At 45.3% G+C, this 26,194-nt stretch overlaps 1 protein-coding gene across 1 annotated transcript in view; it reads left to right on the top strand.

Annotated features, from left to right (window-relative positions):
• The first annotated feature begins 10,109 nt into the window (after positions 1-10,109).
• The window catches only part of LOC147751152 (adipocyte plasma membrane-associated protein-like), a 186,147-nt gene continuing 170,062 nt past the window's right edge, over positions 10,110-26,194 (top strand). The window contains exon 1 of the mRNA XM_086937903.1: positions 10,110-10,353. Coding sequence (XP_086794029.1) covers positions 10,352-10,353 — 2 coding nt within the window. The 5' untranslated portion in view covers positions 10,110-10,351. The remainder of the gene's footprint in view (positions 10,354-26,194) is intronic.

Here is a 26,194-nt window from a genome sequence, read left to right as displayed (position 1 = left end):
TTTTATATGCCACACACTGTTACATCTATATTTCGGCATGTTGACCTTTATCCTCAATGAGACTCTGAATGATGCATTCCCTACACACTTGCTGTGTTCATAATGAGCTGGTGAAGATTCTTTGGGCATCCCCGCTTTAATCGGCAGCATACACCCTGTCATTTTTACCCCAACGGTCAGCAAGGTGTAACAGTGGGTTTGTGAAAGGGTGTAACAGTGTCTCTATAAGTACTTGACTGTGTGTGACAGTATCTGTTAAAGTATGTGAATGGGTGTTACAGTGTCTGCAAGGATTTTAAATCGGTGTGACAGTGTATGTATGGGTTTGTAAATGGATGGTACAGTGTCTGTATGGGTTTGTAAATTGGTGTGCCAGTGTGTCTATCAGTATGTGAATGGATGTGAGAGTGTGTGGAAGGGTATGTCAATGGGTATCACAGTGTCTGTATAGGTTTGTGAATGGGAGTAACACTATAAATAGGTGTGACAGTGTCTTTATTGATATATGAACAGCTGGGACAGTGCCTCTATGGGTTATGAATGGGTGTGGCAGAGAGCCCATGGGTATGTGAATGGATGTGACAGTGTCTGTTTAGGTATGTGAACGGGTGTGATAGTGTCTCCATGGGTTTGTGAATGGGTGTGCCAGTATCTGTTTAGGTATGTGAATGGGTGTGACAGTGTCTCTATGGGTTTGTGAATGGGTATGATAATGTCTGTATGTATTTCTAAATAGGTGTAACAGTGACTGTAAAGGTTTGTGAATGGGTGTGATAGTGTCCCTATGAGTATGTGAAAGGGTGTGACATTGTCTGTATGGATTTCTTACTAGGTGTAACAATGTCTGTATAGGTTTGTGAATGGGTGTGACAGTGTCTGCATGGGTATAAGAGTGGGTGTAAATGTTTCTGTATAGGTATGTAATCAAATGTGACAGTATCTGTATGGGTATCTGAATGGGTGTGAAAGTAAGCCTGAGTCACCAGTAGGTATTTATAGTACCAGTAGGTAATATATACATATATCACCTTCTGGTAGTTATAGTTAGGACCATGTTCCATAGGAAAGGCGCCTTTTGACTTGCCTATATCTTTTGTGCCATTCGATGAATCTTCACAAAAGTGTGCTGGTGATTCTTGATGTGCACTGAAAATTTGGTGGTGTTCCGTCAAATGGGTGCTGAGAAAAAGGGGAGTAAAAAATGTACATTTCCCAGGTTAATTCCCATAGGGGCTTTAGATACAACTACAGCCCGAATCGCTGGACGGAATTACGTTGAATTTGGCAAAAAGTTAGATTTCGATTCACACATCACACTTAAGGTTATTTGGTGAAAATCCATTCAGAAGTTGTTGAGAAATTGAAGGAAATCCAAATATGTTTATCTGCGATCGCGAAGTCTTCATGAATATAATGACAAGCTCGTGCAGAGATCTGCAGAGCTCTGATTGGCTGCCAACACTTCAACCAGGAAGGGTTGGCAGCCAAATTGGGACTCGGCTTGAGTCGAGTCCTCCCCCAAAAAGGTGGGAAAAAAAGAGAAATGAAGCCCCCAAGGCTTTGTCTTGGGGGCCCCAGAGGGATCCCGGCAGGGCAAAAAAGGCTTTTTTTCAAATTTGCCATGAATTCATGAAATTTACGGCAAAAAAAATAAATAAACAAGTGTGGGCTCCCTTGTTTGTTTTGAAAAGGGACCCCTGGGTGGGCCAGGTCCCGGAGGCATTTTCTAAAAAAAGAAACGGTGCACAGGGGCCCCCCCCCTGAGGCTCTTTGAGCCCTGGGAACCACCACTTCCCCGGGTAAAAAAATTGCATTGTAATTGTAATTGCATTTATATAGCACTTACTACCCCTGACGATGCGTCAAAGTACTTTTTCAGCAAGTAGCACGCTACTCCAGAACCCATAAAGGATTAGTGGTGAATTAGTATAGTGAAATATGAAAGTAATTTGAGTGGTTGATATGTTAGTCAGTTATTTGGATTCAGAAGGATAGTGAAGGGCTAGAAGAGGGAAACAGGTTTGCATTTATATAGCGCGTGCTACCCCTGATGGAGTGCTGAAGTGCCTTTTTGGAGAGTAGCACACTACTCCGGAACCCATAAAGGATTAGTGGTGAATTAGTATAGTGACATATGAAAGTAATTTGAGTGGTGGATATGTTAGGCATGTGGATTGTGAAGGATAGAGGAGAGGTAGAAGAGGGAAAAAGGTTTGAATTTATGTAATGCTTGCTACCCCTGATGGGGTGTTAAAGCGTTTTTTCGGTGAGAAGCATGCTGCTTCGGAGCTTATAAAGGATCAGTGGTGAATTAGAATAGTGAAATATGAAAGTAATTTGAGTATTGGATATGTTATTCATTTATTTGCATTGTGAAGGATAGTGGAGGGATAGAAGAGGGAAAAAGGTTTGCATTTATATAGTGTTTGCTACAACTTATGTGGTGTTGAAGATCTGTTTGGCGTGTAGCACGCTACTCCAGAAGCCATAAAGAATTAGTGGTAAATTAGAATAGTGAAATATGAAATTAATTTGAGAGGTGGACTTGTTAGTCTGTGTTTTGGATTGAAAAGGATAGTGGAGTGATAGAAAAAGGCAGGATTTAGACAATTTTTGGTTGTTGTTTGTTCAGGAGGTCATAGCAGTAGGAGGAGGCTTGGGATGAGTAAAAGGGATGTGGAGGGGAAGAGTCAGAGGGAAGTGTTTAGAAAGGCTTGTTTTGGGGGATCGGAATAGTAAAAGAGGTATGAGATGATGCAAGGTTACATTGAATAGGGAAGAGTCTAGGCAGGGTTATTTGGGGGATGAAATGCAGGAAACCCATTGACTCGTTGCACTGGCAATTTTGAAAAGATTATGACATTTCTCCCAAATTGATTCCCCTCTTTCCGCTGAAAGAAACATTTCCTTGGTGTGTGTACAGTGATGCCCAACAGATAGGATGTAAACCAAGACTGAGCAAAAGGAACTTTGTTGGATTGAAGTACTGCTCTGCTATGTGTGCGTTGTAGGCTTTTATCAGCCAATAGTCTAGTTATGGACACACAAATATTCCTTGAAAACATAGATGGGCTGCCTCTACTGCCAAACATTTAAAAAAGGTTGGAGGAGCAGACTTCAGATCAAAGCGAAGGACAGTGTACTGAATTACATTTTCTTACTGCAACCTTCATATTTTGTTAGTTTCAGGTTGCTGTGAAGTGGAAGCAGGAGTGTAAGATTTCTGGCTCACATCAACTCTCCCCGTCTGAGGTGAAGGAAAATTTGCTGGAGGGTTAACAGGTAAAACATTTCCCTTTTGATCCACTTGTTAGCCTTTAGTAGAGCCAATACTGGTCTGAATGCCTTCGACCCCTTTTTCTGAATAAGAAAACATATTGACAATATTAAATTTCTCCTTTTAGGTGGTGGCACTGATTATATTGCACGCTTGATAGTATAGAAGTTTACTTTCTTAGGGCAATTAACTGAAACCTCAAGGTTGGCTGTCTTAGAATTGGCAGTGGGGTGACTCCTCTCTCCTTGGTGTCTAGTGGGAGGATCCCTGCTTAAGCATGGCAGTCTCTGAATGATGAAAAATGAATTAGCTCTGATCAAGTAAGAAAGCGTGGCCAGCTTTGGTAGAAAAGAGCTGCAGTACATCGCAATGCCCAGAAAGCTGCATACCTCTGTAGCATTCCTGTAGGGGCAGGCCTCCTGGATCATTGAAAACATCCGGGGGTCCACTTGTAGGCCATCTTGTGAGAATACAAAGCCAAAGAAGGCTCAAAGAATGAGCATTTGTCCCTGTGCAGCATAAGCCCACTGTCTCACCCTCTGAAGGTTGGCTTTCAGGTGTTTGTGATGTTCTGTGAATGTGGTTGAGTAGACAAGAATATTGTTGCTTGTTTTAAGGACCCCTTCCAACCCTGACAGTGTTTCACATTTGCATAGTGTTTCACGGGTGGCATTCTGAAACACCTCAGTGGCCGAGGAGATCCAAAAGTTCAGCCTTTAGTATCTTTTCAATCATAGATGGGCTAAAAAAGTATACCATATACCGACTGTCAGGGTGTAGCACCAATTGGTGATATCCAGCACTTAGGTCAATCTTTGGGAACCACCTTGCTCTGTTGAGGTCTGCATTAATGTCCTCCATCGTAGGGGTGATGTGTCTCTCCTGATGGATGGCCTGATTCACAAGTCTCATTTCTATACAAAGCAGTATTACCCCTGGCTGCTTGGGCTTCTCAGTTATCACCAGGAGTGAGCCCGATGGGGTGGGCCCTGTAAACCATTCGATGACATCCATGCGTTCGAGTTTATCAAGCTCTGCCTCCATTTGTGCTTGCAAATGGAACAGTATCCTCCTATGTCTCATCGCTGTTGCTAGGGCAGTCTTGTCGATGTGGAGCTTGACCGGTGCTCTTTTCTGATGCCCCAGACCTCTGAATAGTTCTGGGAACAGCTCCAGGATGCGGTCTACCTCTAGATCATGTATCTCTTTAGCAAAGAACACCAGGCCCAAGTCCTCTAGCAGGCTCCCATCCACCTTCTCTGGCCACATGGAACATGGTTGTGATCTCTCTGTCCCCATGCTGTACTGCCACATTCATTGCCCCTACCAATAGAATGGGCTTGGTGCCACTGTAGGTGCAGATCCTCATGCAAGATGGCCATATGGGTGGTCGGGGTACAGCCGCTGGTACTACTGGTGGCTCATTATGTTTACCAATGCCCCTGTGTCAATGAGGTTGCTTACAACCATGCCCATGATCGTGAGATTGAACACCGCCCGTGGGCACCACCTTTGGGTCCCTGGTGCTGCAAATGAGATGGGGAATACCCCCTCGTCTTCGGGATTGTCGTCTTCCAAGTCCCTGGCTTCTCGACTGGGACTGCTCCCCCAGAGACAGTTGTCTGATGGCACCATTGGTGGACGCCTTCCTCGTCCATCGCGCCCCCTCTCTCCACTTCTGCAGACCCTCGCAAAGTGGTTTTGCTTACTGCACGCCGAGTATTTGTGCCCCGCCACCGGGCATTTGTCTGTGGAGTGGGCCTCTAGTCCACAGTTCCTGCACGATGCATAGGTGTTTGACCAGTATCTTCCCCTGGTATGGACGGCCTCCACTGTCTCCATCTTAACGGATGTCCCCCATGACGCCTGAGGGCGGTTCTGTCCCTCGGTTGAGGGCCACCTCCCTCTCATCAGCCCACACACTGGACAGGTCATGCGTGTGAGCTATCACCAGCATGTCCTCCAAATTGATCCCGGTCTGCCTAAGTATCAGTTGTTGTAGGGTAGCCGACCTGCACCCCTGAATAATCTGTGCTCTGACCTTCTTTTGCTGATCATCATTAGTGCAAGCGCTTGCCAAAGCCCAGAGACGGACGTAAAATCAACTCCCCCTCATGCTACCTGGCTTGATGCAGGTTGAACAGCTCAAAGTCTGGGTTTGTACAGGGGTAAAAATCTGCGTTGAGGGCAGTGATCGCAGCCTCAAAGTGCCCAATGTGCCCTGTGTCTGGGAGGTGCTGGAACAGTTTATTGATCTTATCCCCTACGAAATGCAGGTGAAGGGAACTCTTGATCTCCGTGTCATGTTCCCTGGTGGCCCTGAAGTAATTTTCCACCTGGTCCACGCAGATCTTCCACCTGGGGGTCGCAGTGGCCAGGCCATCAAGCTCACTGAATAGCGCTAGCACTCCAACTGCTGAGTGTGCACTCACTTTGGTACCTGCAGCAGCAACAATCGGATTTGGGCCAGCCCCTGCCTCATCTGGCATCACAAGTCCGCTGCTCACCCACTGCTAATAGTGTGCCACCAGACACCTGAAAGGCCCCTCATGTGCCTCTTCTATCAGTCATGGTGTTGAAGGCCTTGCCTCCGCCCTTCTACAGAGCTCACCGGTCCTGCCAGAGTGCCTCGCTCTGGCCTCTGCTGTGGTGTACCTCCACTTGACGGGGAACCTGAGCATGGAGGACTCTTGTGTGAAGGCCACAATCCTTGGCGCATTGCACCAGCAGGTCTCACTACACCCCCTGCAATGTCCTCTGTCTCCAACTAAGCATTGCGGTCCGCCCCTGCGCCACTTGCAGGGCGCCTCATTCAACACTGTGTACTGTGCTGTAGGCACAACCATGTGGGTGGCTCCCGCAGGTGATGCCTGGCACTGCGGGTTGTTGTGGGCACAGTCTGCCCTCGTCGCCAGTGTGGTGAGGGGGCGTCATGGTGGATGTGTCATGGCTTGGGGTACACCAGATTTCAGGGCCAGTCACAAGGCCTGCCGGGGATCTGCAAACAAAACACAGGGATACCGCATGTGTAACTGTGCTGGACTGACTACGAGCAGTCTATCTTCCCTTTATTTAACGCCTAGGCCATGCCCGGCTGAGGTGGTGTGTGCTGACAGTAGGGCGTAGCTGTACCGCCCGTGTGGCTCAGCACAAATGTAATATAAAAATAATCATAGACAATTTATTACACACAATTCTTTAAAAACATTTTTTTTTAAATCACATAGTACATTAAAAATTTCATTAACACTCATATCTAGGGTACATATTACAAGAAAACAAAGTCGACGCTGCGTTTCGGTAAGTTCACACAGATGTTCACCTTCTTCAGGACAGTTTTCTAAATGGTAAAAGACAATTCATACTGTTATTCTTTAAACATGTTGTCGGTGACACCCTCCTTTAAATGCACAACTAGAAGTTTTGCCCTTTGCCCAAACACCCGGCACTTACATCTTAGTCAAATCATTAAATCCTTATATTCGTTATGTTCTTAGAAGCGCCTCACTTAGAGTAAAAATTACAAAGCTTACAGATATCTCATAGGTAGTGTTACCCGGTGCTGTGTACAAATAACCCTAACATACCTCTATTCTAACTGGAATTAAATACCTCATATCGCACTTAAAAAACAACATACCTTTCTTTATCACGCGGACAGATCTAACATCGGTTTCCACTGTGCAATGTGTGTGGACCGGGATCTATATGGATAGCCTTTCTGAGATTTCATAAAAGTTGCGTCAAGGAACAATATACCTATTCAAATTATGATTGGAAGTTATCTGTTATAAAGGGCAATGTCCTATTTCTCAATCATAACCATTGGTAATAAGTAATAAATACATACCAATGTCTCATTGGGTTAAAGTGAGGGAGACCTTCATTCAATTAGTCCGTATTTTGAAATTAAAAACTGCAAAAGTAAATGCAAATAACGGGTCTTAGCTTTATTTTCTACATCATGCCGATATTATGAAATGTAAATTTTTTTAATTTTTATTTAAAAAAAATTTAAAGGCCAAAACTCATGATAACAGACAGGCAACCTGCCTCAACATGGTGGGAGTGGGGGCTCCAGGGGATGTCACTCATTGGGTGCATGGAAAAATATAATTGTGCACCTGGTGCTGAGTGTCTTAGATTTATCTAGGCTGGATCCTATCTAGGATTCTTATGCTACTACAAATGGATCGTCATGTATTCTGGAGATAGATAGAGATGGCGGAGAATCCCCTTCTCTTCTGTAGTGTGGACTGGGGGTCAGGAAAAACATCTTCAATCTTGGTATAATCATGGCAGCCATGTTGGAAGTAAAATAGCACTTGTAAGCCATTCATTTCTTTAGTTCTTGTATTTTGTTTGATAGCAACCATATATTCTCATATCAAAAGACTATTACTTTCTGCAGGTATTTGTTCATTTGTGTGACTTTTGTTTAGACTTTATGTAACCATGTAAAATGTTTGCAAGTAACTAAACTCATACAACTGCTCTTTTGGAAACCCCAGATATGCAGAAGTAACTTTTCTTATGTACAGCCTTCAGATACCCTTTTAGGTATTGCTCGCACTGTATAGAGCTGCAAATTAATAAATAAAACATAAATTCTATTGAGGTCGTGTTTTAGAAAGCAGCATTGCTTTGGTACTTAGTCTACATCTTCTCCTCTTCTCTGTGGCTGTAAAACAGTCAGTGGAGATGGAGCATGCTGTTCAATGTCAGAGACTTGGTACTGTAGTGGAAGAGTACAGAACACAGCAGCAAGGTGACCCTGGTGGATGAATAAGTGAGGATGACAGAGGGAGGATATAAGACCCCCCCCCCCCTCACCCCCTCCCTCCACTCCCCGAGTGCATAGGCTCTGCAAGTAGATGGGCAGCACCCCCAAAATGAACAAACTGGAGTTCAGAAGGTGAATGAGCACTAAACAAGCCTATAAATGTGGCTTTTATATTTTTACATTTGCTATGCTTTCAAAGGCAGAGGTCAAATGTCAGGCTATGTCTTCTGACAAATTGCTGCTTATTCTTTTAACATGTAGGTTTGTGTTTACTCTTATTTCCCTGACTGCAAAGTTAGAGGATTTTGAAAAGTATCCTAACAATCTTGTAGGGCTACCGCGTGTGTGGAAGAAAAGATTGTGAACTTTTTTCTAGCATATAACAACATTTAAATACCTGTAAATTAACCATATGTATATTTCAAAACATAACAGCAGTTTTGTGATTTTGAAGTATGATGGAAAAAAATATTTAATGGGATCAAAACAAATCAAGACACTTTACCTGGTGATGTGTATATGATACATTTTTGCTGAAACCCAATTTCCACCTATTGTTGTTGGTGGCTATTGACCCGTTGCGTGTGCGTGGCCAACGGCCGTCGCAAGCACTACCTCGGTAGTGCTACACACATCCGTTGGCCGACGCAGCCCGCTCACTTAATAGAACTCCAGCACCTCGGTGGAATTTGCGCTGTGGTTAAAGAGTTAAGTTTTATCAGTAAAACTACATGTCAGTGCGAAGTTTGTTGCCATTTCAAGAGAAAATGTTTTGCCTGCAAATCACAGTGTGCTACAACACTGTGCTTTGGAAATATATTTGTGCCAGTGCGCTCCAAAATGCACCACCGGCTACAAACCCACCCTTACCACTCTCAAGCTGAATGCATTTGCTACACTTGTTCTTTGCGTGACACATGGATTATTCACAATCTCTATGACTTGAATGATGGCAGCACCCTCACTACGAAAATTGTTCCAGCACCACTAACAGAGTGTGCAACACAGTTGACAGGTATTCCCTGGCAACTGTGGGCCCTCAGCCAGTGCTGGCCTTCAAGAATAGAAAAACTTTTTGTTGTCCTTCCTATTTTACAGTTACACACGTCCCAGCATGCAGCGCGCTAGTGGCTTAAAGTTTAGGGCAGTCTGATTGAGTCTCCCATGGCATGGGGCCAGCTAATAACCTCAGATGATGTCACACATTGGATGTAAGCCTTAAAACACGCCCAGCAAACTCATTAATGCCCGCAGAATTACGCAAGACTCACTGTTTAGTTTGTGACTTGCATGTCACACCCAGCAGGTCTCGGGGACCTGCAGATGTTCTAAGCCGCCACCTGAGATATTTTAATGCATTTGGAATGTTCTCTCTGCAGACGACCTACGGGAGAGGGTGTGGCTAGAGCGGCCCACTTTGAAGCGGTAGAACCCGGTTCGAGCCTGGCTGGGGGCTGGAACATCCTGTGATGCTGGTCAAAGTCACATAATCTCCCTGTGCCTAAAAATCAATGAGTACTTTGTAATGCAACTGGTGCTCGAGTACCTTCGGGTCGAGTTCGCGCAATATAAAATTGCAAAAATAGAAACACTCAACTCCGTTCTATATATCACGGTTTTAAAGAACACACCACTGTTTGTAGATAGAAACAACAAGCTAGACATGTTTGCTGAAGCGAAAACAATCGTGATTAAAGATCACAAAGTTTCATTTGTTTGCAGGCATTGCCAGTGAGTAACAGTGACTGCATATGATTTGTCCAATCAGATAAAAGGAAAATACATCTTTGGCATTTCATCCTTTAAGTACCATATGGTCAGTTTCTTTCATTAGTACAACAATTTCGTTCCGTTTCGAAAAACTTTCCCTGAAGTCCAAGGCCATTAATTGGCTCCCCTCCCTGCACCTGCGCGCCGTTAACTCCCCCGAGAAAGTGCCAGCCATGGTGGCCCCGGCAGCTGTTGCTGCAAACCAGTTTTCAGATCCCTGCCCTCTGAGTGAACCCTGCAGACTCCACCTCTAAGATCCCAGCCTCATCCTGGGTGTGCAGCCAATGCATGTCCTGGAGGAGAAGGAAGAGCGTTAGAATCAACAATCAGTGTGGCGTGTGTTTGCAGGCTTGTGAGTTCTTGTGTGTTTGTGCAGCTCACCTCCACGGGGTTCTCGCAGTTTTCCTGCGCAAAGAATTGTTTTCGTGTTCGTTTCGGAGGGTCGCATCAGCTCTTATCTGCCCGTTCACCCCGCCACCCTCCTGCAGGGCCCAGCGACTCTGAAATCAACGCCCGGTGACATGTAAGGCTCTATAGTTTTACTAATTTTCTCACTATTTCACATAGATTAAACACGTTTATTCACGCATTGTTATTCCGCTTATTATTTCATAATACACACTTCAATCAAAAAAATACTTTAAATATTTTTCTAATTTCTTTGAAATATTGCTATTTTGCCGTAAAAAACAGGATTTCTTCTGTTTTGGTGATGCCAGTTAAACTATCGTTGTAAAAAATGGTTCCTGATATATTTGCCGCTTTCAGTTTTAAAATCCATTTATTAAAAACAAGAAAGGTTTCATATTTTCTAGAGATTTGTGGGCTTTGAAATACATGCGGAGTGAAGGCAAGAAGTGCATGTTTTACGTAGAAGTAAATTGATTTCTCTTTATTTTTTGCTGATATCCGTTTCTCTTTACAGATAGTCTCAATCCAAAATGGTATATGTACGTGTTTTAGAAAAATAATGTTCGGCGGTTAAAAAAAATAATATTGCTTGTTATTAATGTTGTTTCTTATCACCTAATGGCTGCGATTTTAAACTTTGACGAAATTAGGAGTGAAGCGCTTTATATGAAAATGATTTACTATAAGAATTTGAAGAAATTCTGTGTATTGTAGTTGTCATGTTGATTTGACACTCAAACCTTGTATAGAATGGGAGTACAGATATCAATCAATCACAAAAAACCTTTATTTCGGTCGATTTCACCATAAAAGTACAATACAATAACATTTAATTAAAACAATCCTTGTGGGCGCATGCCCAGACCCCCTAGCCCTGGGTTAGAGTTGCCCATAAATGTGCATGTGCATTACAATAACATTTCTCTCAAACAATCCATGTAGGCACATGCCCAAACCCTGTAGCCCTGGGTTAGGGTTGCCAACACAAGGGCCAGCGCACCCATATTGTGTTCAAAGAAATATAAAACATTTCTAAAAACGAGTATGTGTCATATTACAAACCCTAAAAACACACAAAAAATCATGAAAGTTAAAAACGGATTTAAATATACCAGATCCAGTTTAAAATATTAAAAGGTTGTCAGCTAGAGCCTATAGATTGGTCTTCAGGAGTGTTTACACACTTCATAGAGAACAAAAAGCGCAACACTGAAAATACAATGGGCAGATGGTTATAATATTTCAGTAATCCAAAAGCTTCTACGCAGCGCTGGGTCCTCAAATTTCTGCATAGCTGGATCAACCATCGATGCCTGGCCTTCCTATTGCCTGGATGGAAGAAAAACATGGTACTCTGACTCCACTGTATTGCTACAGGCCGGACAGCCCAAAAGGGGTGAACCAGCCCATTTGTTTGTAAAGGCACGGAGCGGGAGGACTCCATACCTAAATTGCAGGTATAGCTTCCTGGCAAGCGCGTGTTGGATGACCTCCAATACAGGCTCTAGGCTATACTGATCTTTAATTCCCAGGAACGCTGCAGTGAGAGAGCCAGTTGTAGAGCTCCCCTAAAGGCGGTCGAGTTTACTCCCCCTTATAACTCCGTACCAGATCCTTCCTGGATATTGTAGGGCAGATTACCTCAGCATTGTACCATAAGTTAGCCCTGCTCATGGTGTTAAAAGGGGTTCAAAGACAACCAGTAACCAAAGACCCTTTTATGTTGCCCGGCGGTGTCGCCTCTATGACCCACCAATATTAATCAATGAAGAAGCAGGCGCTGGAGACTGGAAGGCAGGAAACGAGGATTTTATTCTCTCCGGAGGAGAACACATCAATTCAGACAGCAAGTATCGTCACGAGGTGCTCTAACCACATCTCTGAGGCCTGGCCTCTTATACTAGGGTTTATGACCTTTATTGCACGTAACACATTCTCGCAACACTTTGATATTTGAAAGAACATCCTCGGAATCTCCCCTTCAGGCCCGTTCCCACATACATTTACAGTTGAATTCCCCACCCCGGTCACAACAGGTGATGATTGTCGCGCAGCAGGGCATTCCGCCGATTCACGGAATGCGTGGGGTTGATCGGATCTCATAGGGTGGGGGCTTTGATCAGCTCGAGGGTCTTTTGATGGGGAGGGGAAGCTTCCTACTGTAAAGGGTGATAAACAGTATCCGCAGGGCCAGGTGGTGGCCTGGGAACAAGGAAGACAAACGGGGACACAGGAAAAGGGGGTTTGCATCAAAAGGGTCTGAGACCATGAAAGGAATGAAGGGAGGTGTCGCGCTGGGAACAGGATGGGATTCTGTGGTGAAGCTGCGCTGAAGAGGGGTTTATGACCCAAGGCATGAGAGAGCGGGGGTTGTCAGCGTGCGGGGGATGCTTGCGAGGTTAAGAGAGAGAGAGAGAGAGAGAGAGAGAGACGCGCTAGCGATCAGCGAGGGGCAGGGAGGCCATGGTGCTCAAAATGGCTGCCGCTTATGCGCAAGGCATGTGAGAGTGGGAATGACCAGTGCGTGGGGGGTCTTTCGTGAGGGTGATTCTGATCGTAACGGCTAAAATATGGCGGATGTGCATGACGAAAAGTGTGGCATCGGAAAAAGGCAAGATGGCGTAGATAATGTTCACCAAACTGTATTAATTTTTCACAGTCCTCCCTTTAACATTTCCAAGACATCTTGCTGGCCTATTTCCTATCTATACCTATTGCAGCGGTCATAAGTAAGGGAGAGGGGACTTAGGCAAATGAACTGTACATAAACATCACATTATAAACATCACATTGAAAAATCTCATCATCTAGTAGGTGGGTTCATCGTTAAGTTGGTTGCAGAAAAAGTCATCGTAATGCAATATCAGACTAGAATTATGTAGCGAGGGCGTTGGGTACAGATCATAGATACTTATAGTCATTTGGAATAGGAACTGGTAAGTTATCATATAAGTAAGTCCTTTTTGTACTCGGCGAGAGCATAGTCAGTCCAATGGTGGTTGGGAGAGAAATGAGATATAATAAAAAATAAAAATCAGAGTTCTCAGTGTCTTTGTCGTCTTCTGTTGGCACTGTTAAGCACCTGGATTACAATTCGTTCTGTCAACAGGAATGTTCATGTGGATTGAGCCGTTGGAGGTCTGCGGGCAGGGGTGCATTTTGTTTTGTTTCGCCAGACCTCATAGGAGAAATGCGTTACGGTTTTGGAGCAGGTGCATTTTCTTCCGCGACCCAGAGCATAGTTATTAGGAGGCAGAAGAAGGATTGTGATGAAAAGTGCAATTGTCTTTGAGTTGTGGGGTCTGTTTGTTTCTTGAGTCTCTGTGGTGGGTATTTCCTGTTGCTTCCATCATCATCGAGGTGTTCAGCAGCGGGTAGAACCACATACTTCGTTCATCTTCTCTTTAGGGGCGACCCTTGGTGGGGTTCTAGGTCACCGTTCTGAGATTAACATAGTTCGTGGTCTACTTAGTCGGAGCTCCCTCCCTTTTGATGCAGGGAATACCCTTCTCTGGATAGCTCAGTAGGGTTTGGAGGAACTTGGAAGTTCAGGTGGAAAGGTGTGTGTGTGAACAGTCCTTATGGTAGGTCGGAGGAGGAGGGGATGGAGCAGGGCCAAGTCGGGAACAGATCAGGGGGACGGAGAATTTGAGACAGGCGGGTCCATAACCAGGTTCAGAGAGCGGGGACTTTTTGGCACACGTCGATCATAGAGCAGGGGCTTCAGGTCAGCCCTTTCCTTAGCTTTGTCTGAAACAGTGCCTCATCCTGCGACTCCTTACTGCTGTGGTCTCGCCTTGGCCTCCGTCGCTGAGGTTCCACGATCCGCAGTCAGGCCGCGTGCTCCCACATCCGGTCTCTTTCTCCTCCGACGGCGGTACCCTTAAATGAGTTCGAAAAGACAGTCTTTAGAGATTTTGCAGAAGAAGGTAATTACATAAACCTATTTCTCTCCCAACACCAAGCAACTGGGGTAAACATCCGCTACATTGAGATTTGCAGCCATCGTATAAACGATTGATGATGGGTTTGCTGGATTTCCTACAACTTCCCTTTGTGGCTAATTCTTTGGCGTTTTGTTGGTTATTACATTCATTTGTCGTGGTACGAGGTCTGGTACCCATTCATTGCATTCGTCTATTACAGTAGATGTCAGTTCTTCTGGTAGAGACCCATTTCCCTAGTACGTGTCTTGCAAGGCTAGGCCGGTCTTCAGGGCTTTGTATCTTACGGAAAAGTGCAACGTGCTATTCACCATAGTCTGATAGGCATCCTTCTGAGGGATGAACATAGGCTAAACGATTCTCCATTACATCAATGCGTCCTATCTTTTAGCTAAACATCCTATTTTCAACAAGGTTTACTGCAACAAGTTCTTTCAGTTTTCGATCTAATTTTAACTTTGCACACATCTTTCTATATAGTTTCTCGCAACCTGGCTACTACAAAAACTCGGGGGGGGGGGGGGGCTTGCGATAATTATTAAACTTATCCTTGGGGTGGGTGGGATCTTATGGAAAACAACTAGGAACACAGCGAATTGGAGCAAGGGGCGTTTTTCAGATTCTCGTTCAGGGCAGCTGACACCAAACCGGAGGCATTTTGGGAAGACGGGGGTGTCTCGATCATTTCTTACTGCTTGGGGTATGGAGACAATTTGGAATGGGGAAGGTCGCATTACCACAGACTTTTTTTTTTTTTATCTTTTATCATAGAAGCCACTGACAAATAGTTCCCTGACTGTGGGTCAAATTTAGGGAACCTTAGTCGTCTTACCTGTCCCTTTCCTTTTGGCCAATTTAATTTTCATCCATATTTAGCAGAAAAGGAGAGGTAGTAACGTGGTATCGATACAGTTTTATTTAGGACGAATTTGTGCAAATACTTGTGGTATTTGGGGCCAATCAGGAGGTGCACCAGGTTCGCCAATTAGGTGCCAGTCACTAGGAAGAGGGAAAGTGTGGAGGGGTGAGAGAGAGAGAGAGAGAGAGAGAGAGAGAGAGAGAGAGAGTAACAATAGGCCAAATAGTACACGTGTGGCATGGAGAATGACCGTGTATTGTTTGGGCTATTCAGTGCGTTACCCAACGTTAGACGTTTCGGGTCTGTGTTAGGATGTAGAAAGCATGCAGTTTTGGGACGGAAGAGCATTAGGTCAGGTACAAAAAGGTCGCGCATTGGGTAGGGCGTCTTTTTGTGTCGTCTTGCAGCGTTAGTCCGTTTTCATGCATCGGGCGTGACGTGGCTCCAGATCCCTTACGATACTTTAATCGGGACTCCAATGTAACCTGCAGAGGGAAAAAGGAGGAAAAGGGAGGGGGAACAACATTCGAGCACATCAAATGTACGGGCACGAAAGTCCTTTACTTACCATATACTCGTACTTATCTCCTCGGGATATAATCCCTAGGGTCTTGGTTTCTGAAGTCAAGGGGGCGGGCAGTGTGATAGGTGGTTCATGGGGGGGTTCGAGGATGGCATTATGGATCGTGTGTAGGGAAACGCTAAAAAGAGGAATCAGAGGTGCCTAGCGCGAGGTACCCGGTTTTGTAGATGTATCTGGCCATCGGGATCCTTAAATCATTCCCAAAGCTGTGATGTTCTAAGGCATATCAGTTCTTCGGTCAACCCTGTCCCTTAGTACCTTCGACCACCATACCTTTATAACATTTTATCAATCACACCGCATTACTTTACCCATTCTCAGAAGTCGAGGTCCTTCTTCATACGTTAGTTCCTGAGCTTAGTCGCATATTTTGGAGGCAGCGTATCATACCTTTTGATTCGATCATCAATCCAGGGCCGAACAACCATTTTTCAGATAACCTTAAAAAAAGAGCAGAACGGTTGCGCACAGAAAAAGCCCTCCCACCAATTCCCACATTTACAAAAGTATGTGATGCCTATTCATAGTTTGGAAAACCTTTATTTGCATAATCGTTCAGTACGTAAAATGTGAGAGTGCCATCATATTTTGGCCGGACATGTCGACGATGGAAGCACATACAGTAGGGGGGGTTATTTTGCGGCACAAGAACATGTTAAAAAGGCCTAATTAATTATTTGCAAGTAACTAAAAACGTTTCATTGCGTGATGAGGGATCAGGGGCATTTCAGTTCATAAACAGAAACACAGTCAAGCTCATTGTAATCACATTTCCTAGATGTATACCGTGGGTGCGCATCATAAGCGACGTTATGTACCAGTTACAATAAATATCAAAATAAATCGTTCATTGAAATCAACATTTTTACGGGACCCCTTACAAATGTTTCGTCAAGTGAACCCTCCTCCCTTTTTCATCAAGTGCGCAAAGGTTCGTATATAAATCTTAGTACATCAAGTTTCATTAGCTAAGGAACACCACGAGGCATCCGTTAGTTCCTATTGATACCGGCGCCATTTTGGGCGAGGCCATTTTAGTCCGGAAGTAGCATCAGGGGCAAAAATGTCTCCGACGATTGGCGGTTGGACCAGGGTCCCTTTCGGTAGTTCAAAAAACCTTGCGCTAACAGAGGGGCTGGTGGTGTGGACCGTCAATCAAGAGAGGGAGGGAGGTAGAGTCTTTCTTACCGGGTCATGTTGATGTTCAGCCGGAACTTACTCGAGTTCGTTAGCCCATAATGTTCCTGGGTGGTTCAGACGGAAGCTGATGCAGACACGAGAGCACCGCCATCTTGTTGCTGTGCCGTGGTTATTTCATTAGTGATCAATGCAGCTGTTCCCCACCGGAAGCCCGAAGGGGCCGAAGGCTCTTGAGACTTTGGTAGAATCTTCAAAGTCGAGGGGATGTTTGTCGATGGTGGGGGCTTGTGCCCAGGTGGGCAAGTGCCCGAGTTGCAATTTCGGACAAAGTTACTCCAGCGGCCTAGACCCGCCTTCCGAGGGCCCCGACGCCATTTTGAGACCCTGCGGCAGCCGCCCTTCGTCGTATCTATCAGGAGTGGAAGAAACTTCTTGTGGTGATGAAAGACAGAACATCATGCTGTTGGAGCAGGACATTTTGGTTCGGGGCGCCAGGGTGCAACAGTGGAGCCTTCATCTGGGGAGGTGAGGGAGGCTCGTCCGTGCCGCCTCCCTCTCCCGGCACATCCCACGCCGTCCCTTTGAATCAGGGGTGCACATGATGACCACCCTACACCCCTGATTCCGACTCTTGGGGGACCATTGTACGTCCAGTGCTGTTCAAGTATGCCCGTCGGACATTGTATGTCCTGTGCTGCGGAAATATATGTGCGTCGGACATTGTATGTCCTGTGCTGCGGAAATATATGTGCGTCGGACATTGTAAGTTCTGTGCTGCGCAGGTATATGGCCGTCGCCCGGCTGGAGGACATCGGCGCCGGGCCAGGGCAGGGAAGCCTCCTACCTGCGGAGGCGGGAGAGGCTCGTCCGCGTCGCCTCTCCCTCCCTGCCCACCCTGCATCCGTTCGATGGAGGAATTTGTGATGGCCGGACCAGGAGATACGAGGGAGGGGGTCATTTGCATCCGCCCCCTCCCTACTCGCGGCCCGGGGGACGCCATCCCTGGAAGGGTAGTATGGGAAGACCATTTCATTGCCTGCTTTGTGGAGCCTCCGGTACCTTCTCGCCGGCGATCTCTTTTGGTCCATGGCTGCTGGCAGGCCCCGCCCCACACGTGCTATGTGTTTCGGGTGGGCGGGACCATCGAACTGTTACATTTCGAGGACTTCCGGAGTGAGCGTAATAGGTTTTGTATTTCTCCTATTAGTACAGTTTGCTTTAGAGAGTGTTTTACTAGTTATTCTATTTACCATTGGTTGTGTGTTATCTTTACTGTAATTAAATCCTAAATTGTATAACAGATGCTTGGCTTCCTTGAGTCCTTTTTTTCTAACGGGGGTTGTTTACACTGGCCTGTAATTGTGTTTGTTTTTCAGAGTGGGGGAGCAACAGAGAGCAATCAGTCCCAGAACTCTAACATGTCGTTAAAATTGGTCTGACGAAATCTGTGCCATCGAGCATAATCAAACGGGGTGGTTCTATCTGTTCTGTCTGCACTAGTCTGATTGGTTTTTATCTCGCGCCTTTTCCCTTTCTGTCGGCCTGTTCTTTCTGTCGACCCTCCGTTCTTACCTATGCTCTGTAGAGTCGGGCATTGGGCTTTCCAGTGCCCGAGACATCTACAGAAAGCACATTGGTTTTGTTTTAAATCTGTTCGTCCTGTGCATAGTGTCGGGGGATTACTTTCGGGTCGTCGCGTCCCGGGGTTGTCCTGTCGACACATCCCTTTATACCGTTCCCTTTTCATGTCTACTCCTCGGAACTGTGCCATCGCTGGCCCTTCCCTTTGTCTACTAGACGTTTGGAGGGTTGTCCGTCGTGTCCCTTCACCTTTTCTGAATTCGTCGCTTTCCCTTCGTCGTGTGGCTTCTTTGCGCCACATACCGAGACTATCGAGCATAATAGGTGTTGTTTCATTCCTACGAAGGGCTATTTCTACCGTTTCTATTTTGTCAAGATCGAAGGATCCTACCAGTGGCCACTGACTTTCTCGATCCCTTTTCGTATATTTATGCCACAGCTCACTATAGGCTATAGCGATCAATCCATGCTTCATGAACATGTCCTTATTAGGGGTGCCTTCCAGCGGAGCCGGATGGTTCATCTCTAATAAGCGGTCCGGGCTAAACAGGCTACTAACCAGTGGGGAGAAGACAGGCATGACGGATCACAATGGGATAATAGTCAGCACTACCTATCTTATCACTGCGTGCAAAGACTAGACAGAATATTTCTATTCTACGTTGTTTGCAGGTAGTGAATACCTCATGAACCAATCTTGAGCAATCAATGTTAGGTCAAAAATAAAAAATCAATATGGTCAATGGGGAGAATAAGTAGGCTCGCAAAGGTTCGCGTCACCTACCCTTTCACTATCTGCAAAGAGGGGACCTATTCTTCCCTGTTTGCAGACAGAGAATCTCCAGAAAACAATCTATAACAGTTAATCAATGGGGGAGGGGCAATTGTTCAGTGGGGGAGAAAGATAGGTCCGACGGATGCGTACCTATCCTTCACTGTTTATAAAGGGAGAGCCTGTTGTTTCTCCGTTTGCAGACAGCGAATCTCCAAATAAATTAACAAAAAGTAATACTAGTATTTTCTCATCAATTATCAATCACTTTCAATTATCAATCACTTTCGCAATTCGTCGTGTTTACACGACCTTACCCGGACCGCATGGACAGTTTCTTGTCTTCCGAATCCAGCGCCCGATCGTCCTCTTCTCTTCGTACTCCTCGTGGCACTCCTGATGGTTCCCAGTCAGGACCGCAGATCACTCGAGAGAGGTCTGTTGGGAACCAGTGAAGTTCGGATGATCGGCTGTCAGACGAGGGTCTATCGGACAGGGTACCTTCCGATCGTTGCAGTCGTTCACTCTGTCGTCAGGACCTCTCCCACTGGATCCACGAGTCGCTGATGGGCCCCACGCTTGGGACGCCAATTGTTAAAAGGGGTTCAAAGACAACCAGTAACCAAAGACCCTTTTATGTTGCCCGGCGGTGTCGCCTCTATGACCCACCAATATTAATCAATGAAGAAGCAGGCGCTGGAGACTGGAAGGCAGGAAACAAGGATTTTATTCTCTCCGGAGGAGAACACATCAATTCAGACAGCAAGTATCGTCACGAGGTGCTCTAACCACATCTCTGAGGCCTGGCCTCTTATACTAGGGTTTATGACCTTTATTGCACGTAACACATTCTCGCAACACTTTGATATTTGAAAGAACATCCTCGGAATCTCCCCTTCAGGCCCGTTCCCACATACATTTACAGTTGAATTCCCCACCCCGGTCACAACAGGTGATGATTGTCGCGCAGCAGGGCATTCCGCCGATTCACGGAATGCGTGGGGTTGATCGGATCTCATAGGGTGGGGGCTTTGATCAGCTCGAGGGTCTTTTGATGGGGAGGGGAAGCTTCCTACTGTAAAGGGTGATAAACAGTATCCGCAGGGCCAGGTGGTGGCCTGGGAACAAGGAAGACAAACGGGGACACAGGAAAAGGGGGTTTGCATCAAAAGGGTCTGAGACCATGAAAGGAATGAAGGGAGGTGTCGCGCTGGGAACAGGATGGGATTCTGTGGTGAAGCTGCGCTGAAGAGGGGTTTATGACCCAAGGCATGAGAGAGCGGGGGTTGTCAGCGTGCGGGGGATGCTTGCGAGGTTAAGAGAGAGAGAGAGAGAGAGAGAGAGACGCGCTAGCTATCAGCGAGGGGCAGGGAGGCCATGGTGCTCAAAATGGCTGCCGCTTATGCGCAAGGCATGTGAGAGTGGGAATGACCAGTGCGTGGGGGGTCTTTCGTGAGGGTGATTCTGATCGTAACGGCTAAAATATGGCGGATGTGCATGACGAAAAGTGTGGCATCGGAAAAAGGCAAGATGGCGTAGATAATGTTCACCAAACTGTATTAATTTTCCACAATGGCAAAAAGTGTATCCTTGACAAAAGCTAACCATGGTAGTTTCCCCGCACCCTGGAGGCTCAGGACCTCCCTCATCTCTGCCCTGTATTCCGCCAGTTGCAGGGTAAACCACAGGTGCCACCAGAATATAAGGGTTCTGAGAGCAATTTTGTCTGCAATTGGCCTTACCCCGAGGTCCAGGCGATGCGGTGTAAGAGGGGAGCTAGGGGGAAGACTAAATATTTGCCTGACAAAGGTGTTCTCGATCTTACTTCTGTTACTGGTTGGACACGGCGGTGGACTGCGATAGTGGGAGCACGAGACGAGTCGTTCTCTTGTGACTATGTGACGGCGAGAGAACCTGCCCCACACAGTCCCGGGTTAAGAGAAGTTCTCTTAAACTCGTGTATCTGTTTCCCCACAGAAATTCTGGCGAGGGTGACATCGAAAGGTGGAACAGTTTTGTCCACTTCAAAAAACTAATTTAAGGTAATATTCACCCGATTTGGGTAGGGATTGGAAAGCAGGGACCAACACCCTGACGAAAGCCTAAAGTCATCCAGGTGGAGGCAACTAAGAGAGGCAGAAACATGTTGGTATAAGCAGAGGGGATCACGGGTTCATAACTTCCCTATACAGACCCCCATTTTCACATTTTAATCCAGCCAGAGTTTTCCTTTTGGAATAAAGTAGATACTGGGAAATCTCTAGCCTGTTTTATCTTACACTTTACTGCTAAGTTTGGTCCTGTAAGTGTGGGAAAGAAGTAATCCCGCCATATATGTTTTATGTTTTCCTTTCCACTTATTGTTGCAGGTGTCTTGTGTGTATTATCACTCCCGTTTTTTAATTATTTTTACTACCCCCACCACCTGTCTTCGTCAAAAAAATCTTACGCTCCACCTAGAGTGTTGGTCTGCGCCTAGGTGTCTGATGCGGCCCAATGATGAAGCATGACACCGCAAGGTGTGTGAGGGCAGTTTTAAGACACCTGCGGACCTCCCTCTGGGGTTCCTAATGAGTCTCGTGTGTCATTGTCTATGTATTTTTTTTGGGAACTTGATCTGGTATTACTTGAAAGACAGACGAGTTCCGTTATTGATGCGATATAGGTGTCTCTGCTTTGTGGGCTTGTTGACTGGTTGGACACCCCCAACTTCAGTCTTGTTTGCTCTCTGGTTAGTGAAACTTGACCTGGGGAATAAAAATATCCCGATGATAGAGACCCGATATCCCCTTCCTGCCCAAAAGGACTTGAACAAACATTGGGTTTTTAAAATTGATCATAATGCAATCCCCTTGCACGTCTTTTGTTCTATTGCCCACCCAACTAACCCTGCGCGTCAAGAGTATCTCGCCTGCATCTTTATAGGCAAATTGCCTCTGCCTGGCCAGCCAGAACATACACTTATTCCTTACTTCATGATGGGATTCCCTTTGCCCCCTTTTAAGCCCAGGTACACCTGCTAAAATGATGACATACAGGGATGAAGCGGGAGGTATATTGATACTAGGCTGGACTGGCCTCTCTTCCATAGCTTCTATGCCAAATGCGGGCCCCCTTCCTTCCTACACCTGGGCCCTTGACGGTGCATACAATCTTGCTCGATATGCAAATTGAGGTGTGCATTGCCTCGGTTTATAGCTTCGTGGTAAGTCTGGTTGTTATTGGTGGTGGGAATCCATTTTTGAGCAGGTGGGGGGTCCGATCTTACTGTAGGGGAAGCAGCACCCAGAACTGCCCGCCAACTAACATCCTCAACCCCCTCTTGATGTTGTGCTGGGCTGACTACCCTTGCCTCGAGCAGTACAGCCAGCTTGTCTACCCGTGCTATCAAAGAGCTAAGCTCGTCCTACACAATAGACTAAACTGAATCTGAAGATCCACCACCAAGTTTAGTCCATGCCTTCTTGCGGACAGTCTGCTGATTTCCCCCCCCCCCCCCCCCCCCCCCCCCCCCACCCTCCAGAGTGTCTCTAGAGTTCGGTGACTCATCTGTACACTTTTTCCGTTCGGCCACAGACCTAACCTTGACTTACCCTTTTTTTGCAGGGCCTGGGATAGCATCCCCATGGCACCGGTAGACGTTGGAAGCTTTGCGTGCTGTTACACAGCCCGTAGTCTGGTTCTTGGGAGAGTTAATGACCGGGACCAGGGAGGTACATGGGGGGGTCAGGGCCCGTCAAAGAAATGTCTAGATCCGGGGTTAAAGACAGCCGCCTTTCAGTTACTTTAATTTCGGTGGTCATCACACCTATGGCCATCTGTAGCATACTGTCAATCGAAGTTTGGTGCAATGATGAAGAGGGTGGTGGAAGGGGCGCTTGCTTTTTGTCACTACAGGTTTGTTTTCCCATTGTTGCAGTTATGCTCAGATGTAGTGCTAACCAAAATAGCCAGACAATGCTAGCTAACCGGAAAAAAACAGTAGAAACACCCACTAGCAGCAATAGTGTTGAAGACCTTCCCCGGTACAGATATCAACATATTAAACTGCAAAATATCAGCCAGTATTTACACAGCACATGTTCATTTTTTCTTAGCTCAGCAGAACTCAGAGACAGAAATTCTGCAGTTTGTATGTAGAAATTAACACTTTTTGAAAACCTCTTAGGGGAAATTAACATATTTGCCTTAGTCTCACTCTATATCTTCCCAACTTTTGTTCCATCCCTGACGAGTCTGCTTGAACCAAATTTGGTTGAGTAACCAGCGATGCAAACAATCTTTTATTACATCTTCAAACACTATTTCACCAATTGTCTGATCTAGTAAATCTTCAACACACATGCATCTGTTCATCTATGAAATTATATTCCATTTCTTGTATGGGGCAGAAGTTCTCCAACTAAGTGGTAAAGGAGGGTGGGATCGAGAGGAAGCGCCTTAAAAACTCTGTCTCTACCAAGCTCCGCAATGATTCAGGCAATTAGAATGGAGAGAGGAACAATAGCGTGGAGCAGCCAGGTCCAAATGTCTCGGTTACGATTCTGGAAACGCCAGGATCCAGGGGGAGTGCAGAAAGTCTACACTCAATACTTGAGGTGAATCATAGCTTCATAAGCTTTTAATATTGGTCTATGCGACATATCCCCATAATCTTGATTACGTTTTTTCAGCCCACAAATGGATGAAAAAGCTTTTTTTTTTTTGGGCTTCTAGGTGGGTACACCATTTTAGGGAGCTGTCGAACCAAAGGCCCAGATATTTATATTCTTTTACAATTTCCAGTTTTATTTGTCATCAAAAACCATCTAAAATGTTTGTCTCTCTTACCAAAACATAAAATCTTCGTTTCATCCATATTTACAACTAAAAGCTTTGCCTCGCAGTATTCTCTAAAAACATTTAATTTCCTTCGGAGCCCAAGTTCCGTTTGATCAATTATCACGAGGTCATCATCATATAGAAGACTTGATACTTTCTTGTCACCCATTCTGGGGCTTGCACTTCTTTCCACTTCCAGTAATGCTGGTAAGTCAGCGAGGAATATTGCGAAGAGCAGGGGGGTTAGGACGCAACCCTGTCTTAGCCCATTCCCTATGGCTATTTTCTGTGTCAGTGACCATTGTCTGTCCTTAATTACTTGGGCCCAGTTCCCTCCCTGTAGTTCCTTTAGTATGGCCAGTAGGCCTTCGGTATATCATACTTTATCAGGCACTCCCATAAGATCTTGCGATCCACTGAGTCAAAGGCTGCCCGAAAATCAACAAAGCAACAATACATTTACCCCTTTTGCTCTATTGATTTCCAGGCGAGTACCCACAGGGTGAAACAATGGTCTATGGTGGAATGACCTTCTTTGAATCCCCCCTGTTCAACCGGTACCACTGAGTTCAGGTCCGCCCAATCTTTTAGTTTACCTAGTATTATTTTTGCGAAGATCTTTTCCTCAATATCTATCAGATTAATTAATCTGTTGTTCTTTGGGGCATGCATATTGCCTTTCGTGTATATAGGCCTAATTATTGCACCCTTCCAATTATTTGAGAACTTCCCAGTATCTAAAATAACTTGAAACATCTTAGAAAAGAATTCTGCCCACCAGTTCAACTGGGTTTTAATTATCTGGGCAGTGTGGTTGTCTGGATTGGCTGCCCTTGTTAAATTCAGAGATTTTATCGTGTTTTTCACTTCTGAGGCCGAAAAGTCTGGTTTTAAATCTGCTACCAGACCGCTCTAATCCGGTTCTTTCCCTGGGTTGTATAATTCCAGCAAACATTCCTCCCAAACCGCTACTTCTACCACACAGTTCATTGTGGCCTCCGGGCGATCCACTGCTGATTGAACCAGTTTCCAGAACTGACATGTATTCTTTGTTTCTATTGCCTCAAGCAACTTTGTCCAACAGTCTTCTTTTAAGCTCTTTTTGCCCTCCTAATTTAACGTGTTATATTCTCTTTTTAGTTTTGGGCAGAGTATCAACCCTACCCTATTCATACTTAATGCTAAGGCTACGTACTAATCCCCTCAATTCTCTCTTCTTCTCCAAACATTTCTTTGAGAACAACCTTCTTTGTCTGTCCATTTTTTTGGGGGTTAATTTTGGCATTCATTTTATCTTTCCTCAGACCATCGCAAAGGCTTTGGACCACTTCTTCAATTTTTCCCACATACCAATCCAAGCACTGACCACTTACTGTGCCCAGATCTAGGTTCTGCTGCAATCTCACTAGTGAGGCTATATATACTTCTGTTAGCCTCGTTGTGATCCGCCTGGGATATCCCACCTGTTGTTCAATGACTTTGTTATAGGGATTCAAATGAACATCTAGGAGGTCTAGTTCTAAAGGGTTATGGTCACTCCCTTCTATGTTAGGAATACTAAATCCTTTATTTAAATGAAAATTCCAGGGTGACGTAAAGACTTAATCTATTGGGCAATTTTTTTAGCCTAGTTTAAAGGTTTTCTTCCCTGGACAGTCTAGGGTTGATCTTTCATTTAGGAAAAAGAGGCTTTTAGTCCCCAAATAGTTTCCCAGCTGAATATCATTGGATGTGGACACACAATCTGGGAAAGTTGCGTGTGTTATATCATAAGCCTCCAACAATTCTTGGAACCAGCAATCTACTTTCTTTGGGTGCAGTTTATGATTAAAATCCCCCATTTAATATAATCAAATCCATGCCATACTTTTCACATATTAAGTCCATGTCTTCTTTAAAATATCCCATTTCAGTGGCATATTCCTCTGTACCTCCCCATTGCATATACACATTTAAAAGCATCAGTATTGTATTCTTTTTGTCGGTGGCAGATAATGTTAACCTACATACAAGCAACCATTTACAGTTAATTTGGTCACCCTTTTCACTATTTTAGTTGACACCAATGCCGTTATTCCCCCCGCTGGACGCCCACATCTTTGCTTCTTTGCTAAGCGATTGAACTGGCAGAAACCATTGAATGTCGGGGTCTTGCCGCATTGCCAGGTTTCTTGGTTACAGATGATCTCAATATTTTTCCTAATTCCCTTATATTGTCTTGTTTAGATTGATCTCTGAGGCCATTTATGTTCC

The sequence above is a fragment of the Lissotriton vulgaris genome, chromosome 1_1, assembly GCF_964263255.1.
Source record: "Lissotriton vulgaris chromosome 1_1, aLisVul1.2, whole genome shotgun sequence".
In the NCBI taxonomy this organism is placed as follows: domain Eukaryota; kingdom Metazoa; phylum Chordata; class Amphibia; order Caudata; family Salamandridae; genus Lissotriton; species Lissotriton vulgaris.
This window is presented reverse-complemented; position numbering and strand designations above follow the sequence as displayed.